The sequence below is a fragment of the Orycteropus afer genome, unplaced genomic scaffold (genome assembly GCF_000298275.1).
Source record: "Orycteropus afer afer isolate SDZICR_OR568_19922 unplaced genomic scaffold, OryAfe1.0 scaffold00192, whole genome shotgun sequence".
Taxonomy (NCBI): Eukaryota; Metazoa; Chordata; class Mammalia; order Tubulidentata; family Orycteropodidae; genus Orycteropus; species Orycteropus afer.
Window position 1 is genome coordinate 4,558,790 of NW_006921779.1, and position 21,260 is coordinate 4,580,049.

At 47.0% G+C, this 21,260-nt stretch overlaps 2 protein-coding genes across 2 annotated transcripts; one reads left to right on the forward strand and one right to left on the reverse strand.

Annotated features, from left to right (window-relative positions):
* The first annotated feature begins 431 nt into the window (after nt 1–431).
* On the forward strand, nt 432–1,252 carry EVA1B (eva-1 homolog B). The gene is made up of 2 exons (XM_007947637.2): nt 432–524; nt 816–1,252. Exons 1-2 carry the CDS (start codon nt 458–460, stop codon nt 1,250–1,252), a joined length of 504 nt encoding a protein of 167 aa, XP_007945828.1. The 5' UTR covers nt 432–457.
* Nucleotides 1,253–2,377: 1,125 nt separating this feature from the next.
* On the reverse strand, nt 2,378–20,162 carry SH3D21 (SH3 domain containing 21). Its single transcript, XM_007947671.1, has 16 exons — nt 20,147–20,162; nt 19,095–19,591; nt 18,939–19,002; nt 18,568–18,689; nt 18,214–18,304; nt 17,976–18,031; nt 17,838–17,883; nt 17,583–17,683; nt 17,378–17,464; nt 17,095–17,137; nt 4,297–4,390; nt 4,147–4,199; nt 3,935–4,035; nt 2,674–3,737; nt 2,521–2,584; nt 2,378–2,449 (listed from the first exon to the last, which is right to left on the reverse strand). Exons 1-16 carry the CDS (start codon nt 20,160–20,162, stop codon nt 2,378–2,380), a joined length of 2,571 nt encoding a protein of 856 aa, XP_007945862.1.
* Between the last annotated feature and the right edge of the window lie 1,098 nt (nt 20,163–21,260).

Below are 21,260 nucleotides of genomic sequence, written 5' to 3' on the forward strand. Positions count from 1 at the left end.
GCGGCTGCCGGGGCCGGGGGCCGGACGCGCCGGGGCCGGTCCTCCTGGGAGCGGGACGCTGACGGTGAGCGAGCCTGGGCTTCGGGCCGTGGGTCCCTGCGGGCGGGCGTAGGCTTCCCCTCCCAGTCAGCCCAGGCAGTGGGGGAGGCGGCCGCGGCTCTAGCCTCCTTCCAGCTCCGGGACGGTGTTGCTTGACCTCATCTGGGGACGCACAAGAGGGCGCAGGCTCCCGCGGTCCACTCCTCTGCCCCCCGGATGGAGGGAGACCCCAGACCAGGCTCCGGCCTGCCACGAAGTTAGGGAACCGCTGGCTCCAGGGTGGAACCTGGGGCAACTCCTCCAGGTAGAGGAGCTACCTCGGGAAAGATGCGGGTCAGGCTCAGCTCTGGACTCGGGAGAAGGGTCTGACCCTGCTGACCTCGCAGGCTGACAGGAGAGCGGCCTTCCCCAGAGCAGCATGGACGCCCCCCGAAGGGACATGGAATTGCTCAGCAACAGTCTGGCGGCCTACGCACACATCCGCGGTGAGGGCGGCAGGAAAGATCCTGGGGACGTGGACCCCTCCCTGCCCCTCTCAGGCTCTACTCCACCCCTTGGGCACCCCAGCCCTCTTACCACTGACATAATACTTTGTATTAGCCATTCACCTCTTCCCAGCTTCCCCACCCTCATTGCTTCCCAGTGACTGATGTCAGCTCCCTAATATCCTTGCATAGAGGTTACAGCCCTTGCCCCCAGACCTAGCAGCAGTCTCTTCCAGCGTGACTGCCTTCCACCCTCCAGGCCCCGTCTGATCTCTGCTCTCTGATCCCCAGCCAACCCTGAAAGCTTCGGCCTCTACTTCGTGCTGGGCGTCTGCTTCGGCCTGCTGCTGACACTGTGCCTCCTGGTCATCAGCATTTCCTGCGCACCCCGCCCGCGACCCCGCGGGCCCCCTCCCCGCCAGGACCCCCGCAGCAGCACCCTGGAGCCCCAGGACGATGACGACGACGAGGAGGAGGAGGACACGGTGACGCGGCTGGGCCCCGACGACACGCTGCCAGGGGCTGAGCTGTCCGCGGAGCCCGATGGGCCCCTCAGCGTCAACGTCTTCACTTCCGCAGAGGAGCTTGAGCGGGCGCAGCGGCTGGAGGAACGGGAGCGGATCCTACGGGAGATTTGGCGCACAGGGCAGCCAGACCTGCTGGGCACCGGCACACTGGGGCCCGGTCCCGCGGCCACAGGCACCCTGGGCCGAATGCACTATTACTGACTGATGGCCCAGACTGCAAGATGCTCTGGGCACTGGACATTGTAAATGAACTCGGAGCCTCCCCGGGGCATTGAGACTGCACCCATCCACGGTGCTATGGAGGCACCGCCCCCACGGCTCCCAGGTGCTATCTGGCATGGGTCCCCCACCTTCTGGGGGCACCGTTCCCCAGTCTGGCCAGGGGGGAGGGCAGGAGGTGGAATCCTCACCCCCACTATGGGACAATGAAGAAGTGACCAATGAAAACTGCATTCTTAGTAACTGGGTCTCTTCCTCTGTTACTCCTGCCCACCACCCTCCTCAGCAGGCCCCCAGGATCCTGTCATGCAGGGGGCCCCAGGGTCGAGGCCCCACTGACTCCTTTACCAGGCTGTGGCCAGCTAGTCCACCCATCAGCCATCTCAGCACAAATGCTGTGTTCACAGACAGCAAACACAAACACACACTCCTACACCCACACTCCACTCAAACACAAGCCATACTCCAAAACGCATTCATTCCCTGCAGAGGCCTATGTGCACATCACACCTATTCTTACAAATGCGCTGGATCCACACCCACACCCACACCACACCCACCCTCGGGGGACCCTGACCTTAAGGCTGTCTCATCAGCCCTAGTGTAATGCCATGTGTATCAGGAGAAGGGCCTTCCTGTGAGTCTCTCTGGGGCCAATTGACAGGCGTCCTGGTTCTAGATAAGGCTCTCCTGGCGGGCACCCCTCCCCTGGCACACAGCTGGATTCTGGAATCCAGGCCCAAAAGGCAGATCCCAACCTCTCCTGGGCCCCTCTGGCCCACTATTACTACAGCGTGGGGCTGGCGTCCGAGGTGGCCCTCCCCACAACCATCCGGTGGATAAAAATAGCTGTGCGTAGGCCTTGGGAACAGTAATGGGAGCCACATGTTGGCCAGATGTGCCCGGGAGAGACCGCCAGGAATGCAGAGGGCCGGGAACGCCGGCCTGGCCCCGCCCGCGTTGCGCTGGCCCCGCCCCAACAGACCAGGCACTGTGCGCGAGCAGGCAGAGTTTACTTTCTTGCGTTTCCCAAAGTCGTGTGCAAGGACATGGGTGGCGATGCCAGACATCCCTCCAAGTGGGCTGTGGTCCTTCCCAGGCCCACCCTCAGTACGTCTGAGTCTGCGAGTGGACGGACTCCCGGGTCGGGGACTCCTGGGTCCTCTGAATCATCTGAACCTAGTCGAGAGAGGGTATCAGGGGAAGCCCAGCCGCCGGCCCTCCTCGCCTTGGGTTCACATCCCACCCACCTCCAGCAACTGGCGCTGCTCCTTCTCCTTCTTCAATTCCTCCCAGATGCCGGTCAGCTTCCTTCTGTGGACAGATCTGATGGTGAGGGGAAGGGCTGGAAGGCTTCGAGCTCCCCTCTTTCCCACACCTCCTCCCTTTCCCTTCCTACTTACTCCAACTGTACTCCCATCAGTTCTAGCGACCTCCTCAGAGACTCCACCTCCTCCTTTAGCTTCACCAGGTCGACTCTGTCATCCTGACTTTGTGTGGGATTTTGTTGTACCAGGGAATGGAGGGAATGAGTTTCTTGGGGGCCTGGGGTTGTGGGATGTGGTTTCTCACGGGCAGAGGCTACCTTGGGGGGCACCTCCTCTTGGGGAGACGCTTCCTTTTTGGGGGGTGTTAATTCTTTGTAGGGTACCTCCTCTTTAGGGACTGTCTCCTTCCGGGTGGCCTCATCTTCCCCAAGTGTCTCCTGTAGCAGTACTGTGGCCTCTTTGGGCGGGTGGGCCTTGTCGGGGGTGGGCTTGGAGCCCAGCTCCAGCCCAGGCCTCGGTGGAGTGCCGTCTTTCTCACAGAGGCGGGCCTTCACTGGGCCCGGGCAGGAAGGCTGTGGCAGGGGCTCCAGTGGCACCGGGCCCTCTTCTTGGGACCGAGCCTCCTTGACTGCCTTCTGCAGGCCTTCCTCCAGGGACAAGGGGTGGAATTCGGTGTTGGGTCTGGTGCAGGGTGCTGCTTCAGAGAACACCTGCCCCTGGGTCAAGATCTTGTCTGGAATGGGGGCTTCATCCCCAGAAGGGGCCGTCTTTGGGTCAGGGGCTTCATCCTCAGCTGGGACTTCTGGGGCACCGTCCTTATCCATAAAAAAGACCATCTCTGGGGTAGAAACTCTGTCAGGAGTTGGGGTCTTTTCTGCAGTAGGGGTCTTATCCAGAGTTGGGGTGTTCTCTGGGGTGGGAGTCTTGTCTAGGGTTGGTGCCTTCTCTAGGCTGGGGACCCTATCTAGAGTCAGGCTCTTTTCTGGAGTGGAGGCCTTGCTCAAAGTTGGGGTCTTCTCTGGGGGAGGGGCCTTATTTGGAGTCAGGGTCTTTTCTGGAGTGGGGCCCTTGTTCAGAGTTGGGGTCTTCTTTGGGGTGGCGGCCTTATCTGGTAGGGTCTTCTCTGGTTTGGGAATCTGGTCCAGAGCGGGGCTTTTATTCATAGAAGGGGCCTTTGCCCGGCTGCTCTGCTCTTCCTCCTGTGGTGAAGGGTGGGGTCTCAGCTGAGGACTGGAGACTGCAGGTTTCAGTCTGACTTCCCTTTGTCTAGGATCGTTTGCATACCAAACCTCTAGGAACCAGACACTGCCCAGTGCCCCACCCCCAACACACACACACACACACACACACACACACACACACACACACACGCCCCCATGTGTCTTGAGGCACTCACCTGACTGGGTGCAGAACGCTGCTGGGGAACCTGAGTTTTGGATCTGGATTGCTTTTTACCAGGGTGGCCGGGAACCCCATCAAGGACTCTGCTACTGGAGCCTAAGGGAGCAGAACCTCAGGTGCCCAGGCCTACTCTGAACCTCAGTCTCTCCGTATCTCTGTTCTTCAGCACAACCATTCCCAAACCCACTGCAGGGAGGCAGCCCTTACCTGAGTCACGGGAAGGGCGCTTCTGATTTTCCCTGCTGGATGTCCAGGATGGCCTGGAACATACCCTCATCAGGCCCTGGAGGTGAGGGGGAAGGGAGCGGCATTTCTTTTGTACCCTTGCCCTTCCCCCACTCCCATCTTGCTCCTTACTTGGCTTTGCTTGGACCAGTGGGGACTGTCACCAGCTTCTTGACAGCAGGGAGGGCTGTTTTTGGCATCATCTTTTTTGGTTCTTTAACAGGAGCTGGGAGGGGAGAAGGCAGTGAGGCCCTCTCATTCATCATTTCTTCACTTATCTAACAGTTGCTGGCTCCATCCTGTGCTAGCACAGGGGACCAGAGAGAGAGATGAGCTCCCTGAAGGGACATCTAGCCAGATGGTTGTCAGGGAGATGATGTGGAGGAGATGGCTCCATATCCTGCCAATTTTACCCCCACATTTTTGAAGACCTGCCCCCTTCTTAGTACCTATGGCTGCTTCCCTAGTTCAGACCTCATCTCTTTCCTGAGCCATGGCAACAGCCTTCCCCCTTCCAATCTACCCTTCTTGGAACTTCTTTGCCTTCTCTATCTCATTTATACCCCAAGAGGTCTCACCTAGTCTTATGGGTTTAAATCATCAATAAGCCAACAACACTGAAATTTTCATCTCTAGAATCTTCCTCTTTCCTGAACACCAGACTCATCCCCGGCTGCCCTCTTCGTATCTTCAAATGGAGGGCTAACTGGCATCATACACTGAACATACCCCAAACAATCTCTTGCTTCTCAACCCCTTGGTCCCCCTAAACCTGCCCCTTTTCCCCTTTCCTACTGTTCTCCATCTTACCCATAAAAGAGTCATCGTAGATTCCTTTTGCTCCCTTATGCTGCACATCCAAACCATCAGCAAATTCTGTCAACTCTACCTTCAAAATACCCCTGAACATAATCACTTGTCACATCAACCACCATCCTCATGTGGATGCTGCAACCTCCTCCAACCTGGGCTCTAGCTGCACCCTCCCTGCCTACAGTGTGTCCCTCAGAGTGAGCTCACACTTGATTGGGAAAGCAGACATTAACAGAAGTCCAAGATATAGGACGTTAGAGAGAGGTATTAACTATTATCGAGAAAGAAGAAGCAGGGGAGTATACAATTTTAAATGAAGTGGTCAGAAAAGTCCCCACCAAGAAGGGGGAATTAGCGCAGACACCTAAAGGCAGTCACATACAATGACACTCATATTCATAGACAAGCCAGCCACTCTCGAGTAAGTACATAGGTTGACATTTATTCACACAGACACATTATCACACAGTTACTTTTATGGATTGAATTGTGTTCCCCAAAAAATATGTACAGTAAATTCTAAAATCTATGCCTATGCCTATAATCCCATTCAAGAATGGATTATCTTTGTTATGTTAATGAACTAGATTAGTGAAGGGTGTGTTTTAAGTCAATCTCTTTTCAGATATAAAAGAGATTAAACAAGCAAGCAAAAGTAGCAGAGACGGGGTAAGACAGATGCCAAGACACATGGAGATCTCCAAGGAATCGGGAAGCAGAAGCTGAAGAGACAAGGACCTTCCTTCAGAGTCAAGAGATAGAAAGCCAGTGCTCTGAATTCAGACATCTAGCTAGCTTCCTAAACTGTGAGAAAATAAATTTATTTGTTAAAGCCACCCACTTGTGGTATTTGTTACAGCAGCACTATCTAACCTAACTAAGACATATACACTCATCAACAGTGCATTGTAGTGGGAAGAACCTGGATTCTACAGGCAGACACCAGGATTTGAATTCCAGCTCCATTACTTGCTAGCTGTGTGAGAACGTGGGCAGGTAATAACCTCTCAGTGTGTTCTCATCTGGAAACATGGATAATCAACTGGTAGTGCTGCAGTGAAATCTGAGTGACATAGTATCTGTGAAATGCTTAAAAACCCCACTGCCACTGAGTCAACTCTGACTCAAAGCAACCGATAGGTTTCCAAGGCTGTAAATCCTTACAGAAATACATTGCCTTGTCTTCCTCTCACAATGCAGCTGGTGGGTCTGAACCACTAACCTTCTGGTTAAATGCCTTAACCACTGCACCAACAGAGCTCTTTTGTGAAATGCTTAGAAGACTGGTATATAGTCAAAGCTCAGTACGAGTAGTCTCTGATTTTCCAAATATTCAATTTACCCTGAACTGCATTTACGACTATCCATTTTTGTGTTTTTTCCTTACATCTTATCATTGGTGGAAGCTCTGGTGGCATAGTGCCTAAGGCATTTGACCGCTAACCAGACGGCTGGCAGTTTAAACCCACCAGCCACTCCTTGGAAGTAAGACTGGGCAATCTACTTCCATAGAGATACTGCCTCAGAAACCCAAGGATGGGTCACTATGAGTCAAATTGACTCGAAGGCAGTGAGTTTGGTTTTTGGCTTTTTATCGTTGGTAGATGCTGCAGCATAGGAGCTCTGGTAGCATAGTGGCTAAGGCACTTGACTGCTAACCAGAAGGCTTGGAAGGAAGATGGGGGCAATCTACTTCTGTAGTGATACCACCTTGAAAACCCAAGGAGGGGTCACTATGAGTCGGGTCTGACTCTATGGCAGATAACAACAACAACAACACATGCTGTGGCACATAATTTAGTGATGTTACTGTTTTAGTTCTCCAGTGCTACTATAAACAGAAACACTGTAAGTAGATGTCTTTAACAAACAGAAATTTATTTTCTCACAGTTTAGGAGGCTAGAAGTCCAAATTCAGAGTGCTGGCTCTAAGGGAAGCCTTTTTCTTTCTCTTGGTTTTGAAGGAAGGTCTTTGTCTCTTTAAAGCTTTTGCTCTTGGGCAGTCTTCATGTGGCCTGGCATCTCTCTTGCCCCATCTCTGCTTCTCTCTTGCTTGTTTTTATATCTCTAAAGAGATTAATTCAAAATATACCCTACACTAATCCTGCCTCTTTAATATAACAAAGACAAACCGTATTCCCAAATAGGATTATAACTGCAGGCAGAGAAGTTAGGATTTGCAACACATTATTTTGGGAGGACACAATTCAATCCATAACATCATTCTTAGATGTTCTCTCACAGATGTTCAATGTTATGATTTACTGTTCAAAACACTGCTGCTGAAACAAAAGGGAGTAATGATAACTTCAAACAAACAAACAAAAAAATAGGCCCACCAATGAAGACATTCAAGCAATCAAAAACACATGAAAAAAAAAAAAAAAAAGTTCACAGTCATTAACTGTAGTAGTTAAGGTGTTTGTCAAATTGGCTTGGCCTGGTTTTGAGTGGCTGGGCAGCTGGTGGTAGTTATTCCCCATGATGAGACTGGCAATCAACTTCATGGTGGGATCTACCACAAGTAGCTGAGTAACTCATTTAGGGATGTGGTCTGCTTCCCATAAATAACAAGCAGCTTTGGGAATGGTCTCTAGCTTATGGCACGCTTGAACCCTACATGTAGCTATGTCATTGTTCAGCAGCCTGCCATGCTCTGCTGACCTTGGGACTTCCAATGGACTTGACTCAATAGCCTGCCGTGTTGTTTGGTAACATTGGAACTGTGCCTTTTCCCCTGTCGACCTTAGGTTTGTCAGCCTCAGCAGCCAGGAACTGTCTGAGTGAAGAAAAGCTTCTAGCTTCAGTGGGCCAGGAACAGGAGGCAGAGCTGAAGCCCAAGGTTGAGGGGCTTTCACCCAGCCCCTAGAGCCTGGCACTTTGTATTCAGACTTAAAGCCCTCAAACTGTAAGAGAATAAACTGTTAAAGCCATCCCATCTGTGGTATATTCTTGTCAGAGCAGCACTAATAACCAGAACATTAACCATTAGAGAGATGCAAATCAAAACAACAATAAGGTATCATCTCACCCCAGCACTAATAGCAAAGCTCAAAAACCAAAACAAAAGCCAGAAAACAACAAATGTTGGCAAGGGTATGGAGAGACTAAAACCCTCATACACAGTTGGTTAGGCTGAAAAATGGTCCAACTACCGTGGAAAACAGTATGGTGCTTCCTTAAAAAGCTAGAAATAGAAGTATCATATGATCCAGCAATCCCACTACTAGGTATATATCCTAGAGAAATAAGATACATGCACACTCATGTTCACTGCAGCACTATTCACAATAGCAAAAGGATGGAAACAACCTAAGTGCCCATCAGTGGAGGAATGGATAAACAAACTATGATATATATACACAATGGAATATTATAAAACATTAAAGAACAACGATGAATCTGTGAAACATCTCATAACGTGGATGTACCTAGAGTCCATTATGCTGAGTGAAATTAGTCAATCACAAAAGGACAAATATCATATGAGATCATTATTATAAAAATTCAAGAAAAGGTTTTCACACACATACACACACAAAACAGGCCCATGGTTCAGCCTTTACAGCACAGTGCTACACTGTCATTGCCTTTCTTTGGGAGAGCTGAGTGGTTTCTAGTGGTTGGTGCCCTGTGGCTACTGGCAGAAGTAGAATCAAATCCTCCCTGGAAGAAATATTCCCCAAATAAGTCTTGCAAGACTTTCACAGATTGATACCAAGTATTGAACTCATAGACAAAGATCATAAAACATACAAGAAGGTAGGCCGCTAAGAGCAGGAATCAGTAGACACAAGACACAACAGATATTAGAACTGTCAGAGAACACAGCACAACTTTATATAAAATATCTAAAGCGAGAGAAGAGAGAATGCAACAAAGGGCCCATCAGGAATAAACAGAAAGACTGGGAAACACAAAACTGAACTGCTGGGGGTGGGGGAAGCATCTCTGAAATAAAATGCAACGTAGAGTCTAAATAGCAGATTAGATTTAGCCAAACAGCTAGAGAGAGAATTAGACAACTGGAAGCATAGAGAGTGAAACATCTGAAGGCAAGGTTAAGAGTAAGGGATAGTACAGGTGGGACTTGGGTAAGGCTGAAGGAGGTGACAGGCAAATCATCTCCACAAAAATCAAATATAAAGCTGGAAAAGTTGACAAAACAACCATTTAAGTGTTCTGGAAACTGACCAAAGGCATGTAACAATCTGAGAAGCATGTATGCTTGATGGTGTCCTTGTCCTGCAGATGTTCTGCCAGGGCAGAGCAGATTCTAAGTACCAGCAGCTTCCCTGTTATGGTTAAAGAGGGATCATTCAATTTGGAGTGGTCAGTGATGCCTAAACTCACTGATGTTGCTGGTGGAAGTGATGATCCTGGCAGCAGGTAGGTGCGGAGGGCAAACATCTCTATTAGCTTGTGTCAAGACTGGGATATACATATTTCTGGTTGATGTTGTATGTCAATGCAGCAGGGAATAGAAAAAGCCCAAGCTAGGTCACTGATCCATTTTGAGGAATTTTGTATATGGTCAGAGGCTGGGTGTGTAGCTTCATTCTTTTCATGTGGAAATCTAGTTGTCCCAACACTATTTGTTGAAGAAAGTATTCTTTCCCCCTCTGAGTAGATTTAACATCCTTATCAGTTCTGGTCAACCCTGAGGCTGTTTGCATGCCCAGAGAATATGTGAAAGGGCTGAGTAGAAAGTAAACGACAGGGAAGACTTGAAAATAGCCTAAATTTTGAATATGTTCTTCTACCAGCCACTCCTTGGAAGGAAGACGGGGCAATCTACTTCTGTAGTGATACTGCCTCGGAAACCCAAGGAGGGGTCGCTGTGAGTCAGGTCTGACTGACGGCACATAACAACAACAACAACTCACACACAGATCCACTGTCAGAGAGTGCAAGTCTTCCTCAATGTGTCTGAGTGTAACCTCTGTCCAATCATTGGCTGAGCAATAATAAGTTATGTAGACTAGGGTGACCCTTCGGAAGCCATACTTTAAAATTTTTAAAAAATAAACTGAGAAGAGACATCAGTAGCCGCACACCACAGGAAATACAGATTTGACAGATTTAGCCCAGGCAAGGCACTAAACAAAGAAATAAACAACACAGCAAAACTAACTTCCTTTGGGGAAAAATGAAAATACAGATTTATTGCAACATGGCCAGTTTTCAACAAAAAATTGAGACATGTATCTCTCACTCTCTCATTGCTGTTAAGTCAAATCCGACTCATAGTGACCCCTCCTTGGGTTTCTGAGGCAGTATCACTATGGAAGTAGATTGCCCAATCTTCCTTCTGAAGAGTGGATGGTAGGTTTGAACTGCCAGCCTTCTGGTTAACAGTCAGTCAAGTGCCTTAGGCACTACGCTACCAGAGCTCCTAGAGACATGCATACTGAGAAGAAGTCAGTCAGTCAAGACTATCCATGAATGTCCACAGAGGTTGAATTTTACAGACAAACACACTTCAAAGCAGCTGTTATAAATCAGACAGTATGACAACAATGAATCAACAAATAGAGAATCTCAATAAGGAGATAGAAATTTTAAGAAAGAAACAAATGGAAACTCTAGAGTTGCAAAATACAATACATAAAAGAAAAATTCATCAATGACATGAGACAAAGTGTATGTGAACTGCTGTATGGAAAGTGAATTCGCTCTGTAAATCTTCACCCAAATCACAATAAATAAAATAAAATTAAAAAAAAAAAAAGAAAAATTCATTAGAGGCACCCAAGAGCAGATGTGAAGTAGAAGAATCAGTGTGCTTGGAGACAGATCATTAAAAATTATACAACATGAAGAACACAGAGCAGGAAGACCAAAGGAAAATGTAGAGAGACTCAGAGATTGGTAGGAAAATATCAAAATACCAAAGTAAATGCAGTGGGAGTTTCGCAAGGGTGAGAAGAGAATGAAAGGGCCAAAAAAATATTTCAAGATCAAAAGCTTCCAAATTTTACACAGGGAAGACGTAACTATGGGGAGGAAGTAAAAGGGGAACTGTTGCACTGTGGTCAATTGTGGTCAATATCATGAGACAAAGTGTATGTGAACTGCTGTATGAAAGTGAATTTGCTTTGTAAATTTTCACCCAAATCACAAAAAAAAAAAAAAAAAACTTCCAAATTTGATGAAAACCATTAATCTAACATACCTAAAAATCTCAACAAACTTCAAGTAGGATAAATATAATGAAACGCACACCTGGACATATCATGTCACACCAATGAAAGTCAAAGACAAGAAAAAAATCTTGAAAGCAGTAAGATATAAAATACTATGTATACAACACAACACCTACACAAGTAATGGTTTCATCACAAAAAAATGGACTTTTCCCCTAAGATCCAGAGCAAGGCAAGGATGCTCACTTTCATCACTACTATTCAACAGTATACTGGAAGTCCCAACCAAGTAATTAGGCAAGAGAAAGAAATAAAAGGCATCCAAATCAGAAAACTGTTTGCAGGCCACCTGATACTATACATAGAAAATCCTCAGGAATCCAGAAGAAAGCCACTAGAGCTGGTAAAAGAATCCAGCAAAGTTATAGAGTTCAAGATCAAGGCACAGAAATGAGTTGTGTTTTTTATACACTGTTGTTGTTGTTGTTGTTATGTGCTGTCAAGTAAGGAATAACCTAAAAAGGAAATCAAGAAAACCATTCATTTTACAATTAGCTTCTCAAAGAATAAAATACCTAGAGATAAATTTAACCGAGGGGGTAAAAACCTTTATATTGAAAACTATAAAACACTGCTAAAGAAATCAAAAGAGATCTAAGTAAATGGAAAAACAGTGTTCATGGAATGATAAACAATTGGATTTCTACATGAAAAGAATGAAGCTACACCTAGTACCTCTCACCATATACAAAATTCCTCAAAATGGATCAGTGACCTAGCTTGGGCTTTTTCTGTTCCCTGCTGCATTGACATACAACATCAGCCAGGAATATATATACCCCAATCTTGACTCAAGCTAATAGAGATGTTTGCCCTCCCCACCTACCTGCTGCCTCGATCATCACTTCCACCAACAAGATCAGTGAGTTTAGGCATCACTGACCACTCCAAATTGAACTGATGTCAACTGTACCAAATGCAATCTATAGATAGAACACAATTCCTATTAAAATTCCAACAGCCTCTTTTTGCAGGACTGGAAAAGCCAATCTTCAAATTCACATAGAACTGTAAGGGGCCTCAAACAGCCAAAACAATTTTGAGGGGAAAAAAAAAAGAAAAAGAACAAAGTAGGAGGACTTACACTTCCTGATTTTAAAACATACTGCAAAAGCTGCAATAATAAAAACAGTATGATACTGGTATAAAGATCAACATGCAAACCAATGCAAAAAATTGAGTTTAAAAATAAACTCATACATCTGTGGTCAACTGATTGTTGTTAAGGATGTCAAATATAGTCAGTGGGGGAAAGAATAGTTTCTTTAACAAATAGTGCTGGGACAACTGGATATCCACATGAGAAGAATGAAGCCATGCCCGTACCTGTCACCATATACAAAATTCCTCAAAATGGATCAATGACTTAAACATAAGAGCTAAACCCTTAAGACCTTTAGAAGAAAACATAGGGGTAAAGCTTCAAGACATTCTATTCTTTTAGGTATATTTAGATTTTTAGATATGACACAAAAGCATGAGCAACAAGAGAATAAACTGGACTTCATCAAAATTTAAAAGCTTTTGGCATCAAGAGATATTATCAAGAAAGTGAAGACAACAACCTACATAATAGGAGGAAATATCTGGAAACCATATATCAGGTAAAAGTTTAGTAGTCAGAATTTACAAACAACTCTTTAAATTCAACAAAAAAAGACTAACAACCATTTTTAAAAATGAGCAAAAACATTAAACGTCTTTTCTCTAAAGAAGATTTACAAATGGCCAACAAGTACTTGAAAAGAGAGCTTACACATAATTAGTTATCAGAAAAATGCAAATAAAAAATTAACCACAGAAATATGACAGAACCCAGTATTTCCACTCCCAGGTATATACACTCAAAAGCACTGAAAGCAGCACCTCAAAAAGACATAAAACATCAATGTTCAATGCAGTGTTACTCACAATAACTAAAAGGGAGAAACAACCCAAGTGTCCATCATCATGTGAATGGCTAACCAAATTGAGGTATACACACACAATAGCATATTAGTCAGCTATAATGAAAACTGAGGTTCTGATACAGATAAACCTTAAAAACATTACGTCAAGTAAAATAAGTAAGTCACAAAAGGACAAATATTATGCTATCTCACTTAAAGGAAGCATATAATCCAAGAAGCTGGATTATATGAAGAACAACACAGCCTTGGGGTTGGAGGAAGACTCATTAACAACCTGTGATACACAGATGATACAACCTTGTTTGCTGAAAATAAAGAAGACTTGAAGAACTTATTGATGAAGATCAAAGACTACAGTCTTCAGTATGGATTATACTTCCACATAAAGAAAATAAAAATCCTTTCAACTGGACCAATAAGCAACATCATGATAAATGGAGAAAAGATTGAAGTTGTCAAGGATTTCATTTTACTTGGATCCACAATTAATGCCCATGGATGTAGCAGTCAAGAAATCAAAGGATGTATTGCATTAGGCAAATCTGCTGTAAAAGATCTCTTTAAAGTATTCAAAAGCAAAGATGTCACTCTGAAGACTAAGGTGCACCTAACCCAAGCCATGGTCTTTGCAATGGCCTCAGATACATGTGAAAACCGGAAGAAAGCAGAACTGATGCATTTGATCTGTGATGTTGGTGAAGATACTGAATATACCAAGGATTCCAAACCAAGGAACAAATCAGTCTTAGAGAAGTACAACCAGAATGCTCCTTAGAAGAGAGAACAGCCAGACTTTGTCTCTGGGACTTTGGTCATGTTATCAGGAGAGACTAATCCCTGGAGAAGGCTATCAGGCTTGGTAAAGTGGAGGTCAGTGAAAAGGAGAACATCCTCAATGAGATGGATTGATACAGTAACTGCAACAGCAGGCTCAGGCACAGCAAAGACTGAGGATGGTGCAAGACCAGGCAGTGTTCCGTTCTGCTGTACACAGTGCTGCTATGAGTCAGAAACGACTCAATGACACCTACCAACAATAACACAACATATGAAATAGCTGGAATAGGTAAATCAATCAAGACAAAGGAAAACTGGTGGTTACCAGGGAATGGAGAATGAGGGGAAAATCATCATAGTATTCACTTAAAATTGGTGACTTATATTTTATGTGAATTATTCCTTATTAAGATTAAGAAAGAAGGAAAGAAACAATGAAGGCCAGAAGGAAGTGGAATGGCATTCAAAGTGCTGGAGGCAAAAAACCCCATCAACCAAGATTTCTATATCCAGTAAAAAAAAAAAAAACTCGCTGCCATCAAGTCAATTCTGACTCATAGCGACCCCCACTGGGTTTCCAAGGTGGTAAATCTTTATGGAAGGAGACTGCCCCATCTTCCTCCTGCAGAGCGGCTGGTAGGTTTGAACCATCAACCTTCTGGTTAGCAGTAAAACACCTTAGGCACTGCGCCATCAGATTTCTTTATCCAGCAAAACTATCCTTCAAAAATAAAAGCAGAGGGAGTGCGTTGCTGGGCCTGTAGGCTCAAGACTATGGGTCATGGGGGACATCAAGCTCAACTGGCATAACATACTACACAAAAACATTGTTCTACATCCTACTTTGGTGAGTAGTGACTGGCATCTTAAAAGCTTGTGAGCGGCCATCTAAAATGCAACAGTTGGTCTCTCCTCATCTAGAGCAAAGAAGAATGAAGAAAATCAAAGATGTATGGAAACAATTAGTCCAAGGGACTAGTAACCATGGGAACGTCAGCTTACATGACCCTGAGACCAGAAGAACTAGATGGTCCCCAGCTACCACAGTCAACCCACTCAGAAAGGACCAGAAGAAGAGATCCTGGACAGAATGGGAGAAAAATATGAAGCAAAACTCAAAATCATAAAAAAGACCAGAACTCGTCTGAACGAGCCTCATGAAATCCCCGAGACTATGGCCAATTGAACTCACTTCTGCAGCTTCCAGCCCAACAGACAGACTTTCAAGGTGAACATTTACACTAGGTAAGTACATTCTTTAGAATAATCAACCATGGGAGATCAGAAGGGCACAATTTATACAGGGAGACAGCTCAGAGGGCAGGAACGCATAGGAGAGAAGGACATAGGGGAAAAGGTAACCACAGGGAGGAAGTGGGAAGAAAGCTTTTACATCATGGGGATTGTAATCAATGTCATGAAACAAAATGTGTATGAACTATTGAATGAAAAATTAATTTGCTTAGTAAACTTTCACCCAAATCATAATTAAGAAAAAAAAAAAACCTTCAAAATCATAAAAAAGAGGCTTACTGGTCTGATAGAGACTAGTGAAACCCCTGAGACTATGGCTCCTAGTCACCCTTCAGGCCTAAACTGAACTCACTTCCTTGACTTCCAGCCAAACAACAGACCAAAACCAAATTCACTGTCATCGAGTTGGATCTGACTCATAGCGACCCCTCCTTGGGTTTCCGAGGCGGTATTGCTATGGAAGTAGATTGCCCAACCTTCCTTCTGAAGAGTGGCTGGTGGGTTTGAACTGCCAGCCTGCTGGTTAGCAGTCAAATGCCTTAGGCACTATACCACTAGAGCTCCTGACAGGCCTACAAGGTGAACATTTACACCAGGTAAATACACTCTTTAGAACAATCAACCATGGGAGATCAGAAGGGTACAATTTATTCAGGGAGACAGCTCAGAGGGCAGGAACGCATAGGAGAGAAGGACACAGGGGAAAAGGTAAGCACTGGGAGGAAGTGGGAAGAGAGCTGTTACACTATGGGGACTACAATCAATGTCATGAAACAAAATATGTATGAACTGTTGAAGGGAAAATGAATTTGCTCTTGTAAACTTCCACCCAAATCACAATAAAAACGAATAAAGAAAGGGAAAAAAAGAAAAAAAAAGTTATTTTAAGATACAGGCCAACATGATCTCTTATAGTCTAATGGTGGAGTGTTAAAGTATACAATCACTTTGGAAACCAATTTGACTTTATCTTGTAAAAATCTGCATACCTTATGATCCAGCAATAACACTCCTAGGATTATACCCCAGAGAAACTATTATACCTACACACTGGAAGACATGCCCATGAATACTCATGGAAGTACTACTTGTAACAGTGAAAAACGAGAACTAAAATATCCAACATCAGGAGGAGAACAGACACATAAACTGTGGTGTACTCTACAAGGAATATTATACAAAAGAGGAAAAATAAATGAACTACAGCTACACACAACAACACAGATCAATCTTAGAGACATAACATTGATTGAACAAACCAAGTCCCAGAAGACTATCCCAGTATGACACCACTTAGTTAAGCTCAAAACCAAGCAAAAAAACTAAGTGGCACATTTTTTAGGTACATACATATGTTAAAAAAAGAAAACTTAAAACTTCAAGGGAGTTATAACAAAATTCTGGTTACTTTTGGGGTAGGAGAAGCAGCAGTATGGAAAAGAGAAGGAACATATAAACTATTGGCAATGTTCCAGCCCTTGAATTTGGGTGGGAGACCAAGAGAGTTCACTGTTAAGTTTTATATGTTAAATATATTCTTATACGTATAACAATAACAATGTTTTATATGTGTATTCTTATATGTATAACAAGTTTCGACTACTATTAAAATATAAATAAATAAAATAGTAAAATAGAAATAAAAAGGCACATAGACACCAGGATACATATACAGAGCTATGTATACACTTAAGACATGAACATACACACACAGAGTCGTACATTTCCTCATAAATACATACAAGCTGACAGTCACATTCTCAAGACAGGCACAGAAGCATGAAGCCATTAACACACACAAACTGACATATTTACACACATTGGGTCCTATCAGACCCTTGACCCACAGGGGAGGGAGCTCCTATAGAGGTGATGGTATACTGGCTACTGGGGGAGCTGTGGGTGTTCATGGGTAACTGAGCTGGACCTCCCAGAGAATACCTCCTAATCCAGGCTTCCCAGGTACTCACCTGATTCCCGAGATACCACTTTCCGTGGGACCAGCTTCTTGATCTATGCAGAAAGGAAGTATCAGAATCTGATGAGGTGCATTCACAGTCTTAGGTCTAGTCTCATTTGGGGGTGATTCTCCAAATACATCCAGGGAGTGCCATAACCTCCTGGCTGTTTCAAGGGAGCCCCAGGTCCTTGCAGCTATGCCCAGGGAGTACCAAGACCCTCAACCGTGTTCAAAGTACCTGAGCCTGAGTGTACCAAAGCCCCTGCCACCTCAGTCTGAGGCTTTGTACTCACTGGGGGTGGTGGGAGCACGAAGTTGTCTGGGAAAACTCCCCTCCTGCCTTGAGACTCTCCTTCCCACCAGCCCTTATCTTCTGTGGTCTGGGAGAGAAAAATGACGGTGGGGAAGTGAGCCAGCCCCAGTTCCTTCTCATTCTGGGTCTCAACCCTTTTCAGTACCCCCTTCCCTGAGCCTTCCCCTGCCCTATTCCTTTCACACCTTCCTCAGTACTTTCACCACGTCCCCCCTCCGCAGCTCCAATTCGTCTGGGGCCTCAGGCTGGTAGTCAAACAGGACCCTGTAGGTCTCAGGGTGGGAAACTGAGGGGAAGTCAGTCCACCCAAGCAAACAACTCCTCCAGCAGTCAGCAGCTCCCACCCCCATCAGCCTAGCTGGTCTCCCCTCCCCCAAGCCAGAGTGGTAGTTTGGAGGAGGGGGAGGGGAGACTGGGGGATCCTTTGGCTGGGTGCTCACCTGTCCGAAGGTAATCTGGAGGGCTATCATAGGTTAGGCAGCTCAGCTAGTGGGGACAGGGAGAGGGAGTAACAAGCTGAGCCTCCCATTACCTTATGGGGAACCTGACGCTTCTAGATTCATCCTGACCCAATTTACCTTGGGAGGCCGCTGGGGACAAGAGCTGACTGAAGGCATGTCTGGGATATCAACGCCTGGGAAGGGGGAGATAGTGAGGTTAGATAGGGTGTGCAAGTTTACAGGTTAGATTTTAAGATCATGGGAGAGAGTCAAAGGGGTCACAGGGTCAGGTTGTGTGGATCACAGGCTCAGGCCACTGGGAAGGTTGTTGGAGACTGCAGAGTCTGGTCACGGGGTGACAGGATCGAGGTCTCACTTGGGGGCCCACTGTCCAGCAACTCCACAAAGTTGGATGGGAAGGCTCCCAGCTGCCCATTCTTCTGCCCCAGCCACCAGCCGTCCTCAATCTGGGGAGGAGGGGAGGACTCAGGGGCATCTGGTTCTGCCCCAAGGGTCTCTCAAACTCTGATACCCCCTGGTTCTGCTGCGATGCTGCCCAAGGATCCCCTCCACCCTTGCTTCCTCACTTCCCCATCCCTGCTCGCTTCACCATTCTCATTCCCCGCACCCTCATTTCGCCCATTACCCCTCCGAGAGAGAGAGAGACAGAGAGACTTGCTCCATTATGTATCTATCTCTTCCACACCCTCTCAGCACCTTATCCCCTCACCTCCTTTAACACTTCCACCATCTCCCCAGCTTCGAGCTTCAGCTCGTCCGCCTGCTCCGGGCTGTAGCTGAAGTTCACTTTGCACCACCATCTTTGGGGACCCGGAAATTTAGCCGCGTGGCCTGGTGTTGGGGGAGAAAGTGACAACTTCTGCCGGGAGCCCCAGTCCCTGACCTGGGGCAAGGGAGAGCCGCGAGCTCAACCCTTAGTGCCTCCAGGCCCCGCCCCGTGGCGAAGCATTGTACTCAACGGCCAATCACAGATCAGAGCGCGGTTGCGCGGCCCCACCCAGAACCTCGCCCGGCCGCAGCCGGAAGTGGAAGGCTCTGGACTCCAGCCCCGCACGCCCACTTGTGGGTCCCGGGGGTTACCTCGACGGCGCGCGCAGCGCGGCCTTTGCCCCTCTGCGGTGCCCCGTAGATTCTCCGGAATCTCCTAGGTATGAGGACATGGGGAAGGGACGCTTTCAGCTCCCAGGCACCGGGCAGACCACCTGCCCCCTCAGTGTCCTTCTGCTCCTGCCTTACCTGCACCCGGCGTTCGGGAAAGAGGCCGCAGCGGCCCCCCAGTTCTCCTCGTAGCCAGCCCCGTACAGGCCCCTGGCGCACCTGCCGGACCACGTCCCCGGGCACCAGGCTCAACTCGTCCTCCTTCTGCGCACGGTATCCGTACAGGACCAGGACCTCTGCGGGCGGAGGACAAGGCGAAGGCGCGCGGCTCAGCTTAGTCCAGTCTTGTCGGACTCGCCAGAGCGCGCCACCAGGAGACCCGAGCACCGGGTAGAGGAACGTGGACAAGATGGGTGGTGGTGGGTTTTTGCTGTATGTCCGTCCACATGGTTGCAAGGAGGAACCACTCAAATCTTTCCGCACATACCCATGAATTCCGGGGTGCCCTGTGGAGCTGGCAAGATAGGGCAGCGCAGTCCCGCTGGTGGCTGAGTACTGGGCCCGGGTAGAGACGGGCTGCGAGGTTGTGAAGCAGAGGCGGTGGAGACTCAAGTCGATAGGTCGGGTTCCAGGTGCTGGGAGTGGGCGCGGGAAAGGGGGCGGCCGCCCCGGCTTGGCAGGTTCGGCCCTCAAGCCAGAAGTGAGGATTCTTAGGTCTCTGGCCCGCGCTTGGGTCACTCTTCCCCGTTCAGTCACTTAAATTCTGGTCTAGCCACCTCCCTGCTCCTCCCAGCCTTTCTTAGCCCCAAGGCTTCCAACCCACCATTTGCAGAGCCTTCCCGGTCCTATGCTCGCATCTCAGCTTTTAGCTGCAGGGGAAGAGGTGTGGAGAGACACATACCAGGGTGGGGATCCTAGCAAGGCGGCAACGGCTCAATCCAGGGGCAGGTTGGAAGTGGCTGCTGAATTTGTACATAGAACTGCTGGTGGTACACTCCAAATCCTGTAAGGCATGTACCTCCCTGGTCCCAGTACACACAGCAAAGGTCTCTCTGCTACCCACCTACAGGAGCCTAGCTCGCTTTCAGAAAACACTTCTGGATTCTTCTTGGCGGAAGGGAGGTACAAGGAACTTTTCAGCTTGTAAGGCCAAGCCCAGGGCTAGGAAAGCCCTCAAGGTTAGGGCTCACGTGGGGCCAGACCCATGTGGTTTAGGCTAGCTTTCAGTTGATTTTCCAGCTCAGTGGTGAGCCCCGCCCAACTACTGGGAAAGCCAAAGTCCTAGCACATAATGCCACAGTGAGAAAACCCAACTCTTCTGAGGTGCAAGGTGAAGGATGAAGAAAAACCCCTGAGTTAGGAATGAGAAATTATTGGTCCACAGAGGCTTCTCCCAGGGAACTGAGTGAGGGGCTTGTCAGGAGGGAGTCAGCAACATTCTAACCCACAAACACTATTATGTCTTTCAGGTAACTTGAAGCTGCTATGGGGAGATAACACACACACATACACACTCTGACAATAACCAGAGCCCATGTACATCTGCCACTTCATTTATTTTTTCTTTTTTATTTGCAGGAGGAGTTGAAACAAATTTTAAGGGTATTTTTCATTTTTCCCCCCTAAACATGAAATCATTCAAGTAAAACCAACTTAACTATAGAAATGTAGCAAAGTAAGGGGAAAGTAGCGTAACAATCCTAGGGGCAAAGGCTGGGGGGAAGAGGTGGGTGCAGTCCGCATATAACATATGCATAAATGCCATATGATTCACCTGCTCAGGACCGCCTCCCCAGAAGGCAGCACAAGGACCCATTTTAAGAGGATGTTTTTCCCCACCCCAAACATCTGAGACTGTTTCAACTTAAAGCTTTAATAGAAAAGAAAAAAAAAACTAACCAAAACACAAAGACAAACCCACAAACCACCCAACCACGACCGCCTTCCTTAATCAATCATAGGAGTTTCTTTATAAAAAGATTAATAAAAAATATTGGAAAAATTATTTTCTCATCTTATATTTGTAAAGATAATTCAGAAGTTTCTTAGAAAACAGACCAGAAACTGCCCTCCAGTTTCCACCCCAGTTGCTGAGAGGATCAGCAAGACTAGGAAGTTTAGGATACTAGAGCTGCTGGTGGAGGATGGGCAGTCCAGCCCAGAAGAAATCAGAAAAGATGGAAGGGGGTGTGGGGTGTGGTTAGGAGCAGCCAAGTGGCCGCGCAGAAAAGGGGAACACAAGGTGGTCTGTAAGACCGTGAACTCCTCCATGACATACAAAACCAGTTTCTACAAAGTTCCAAG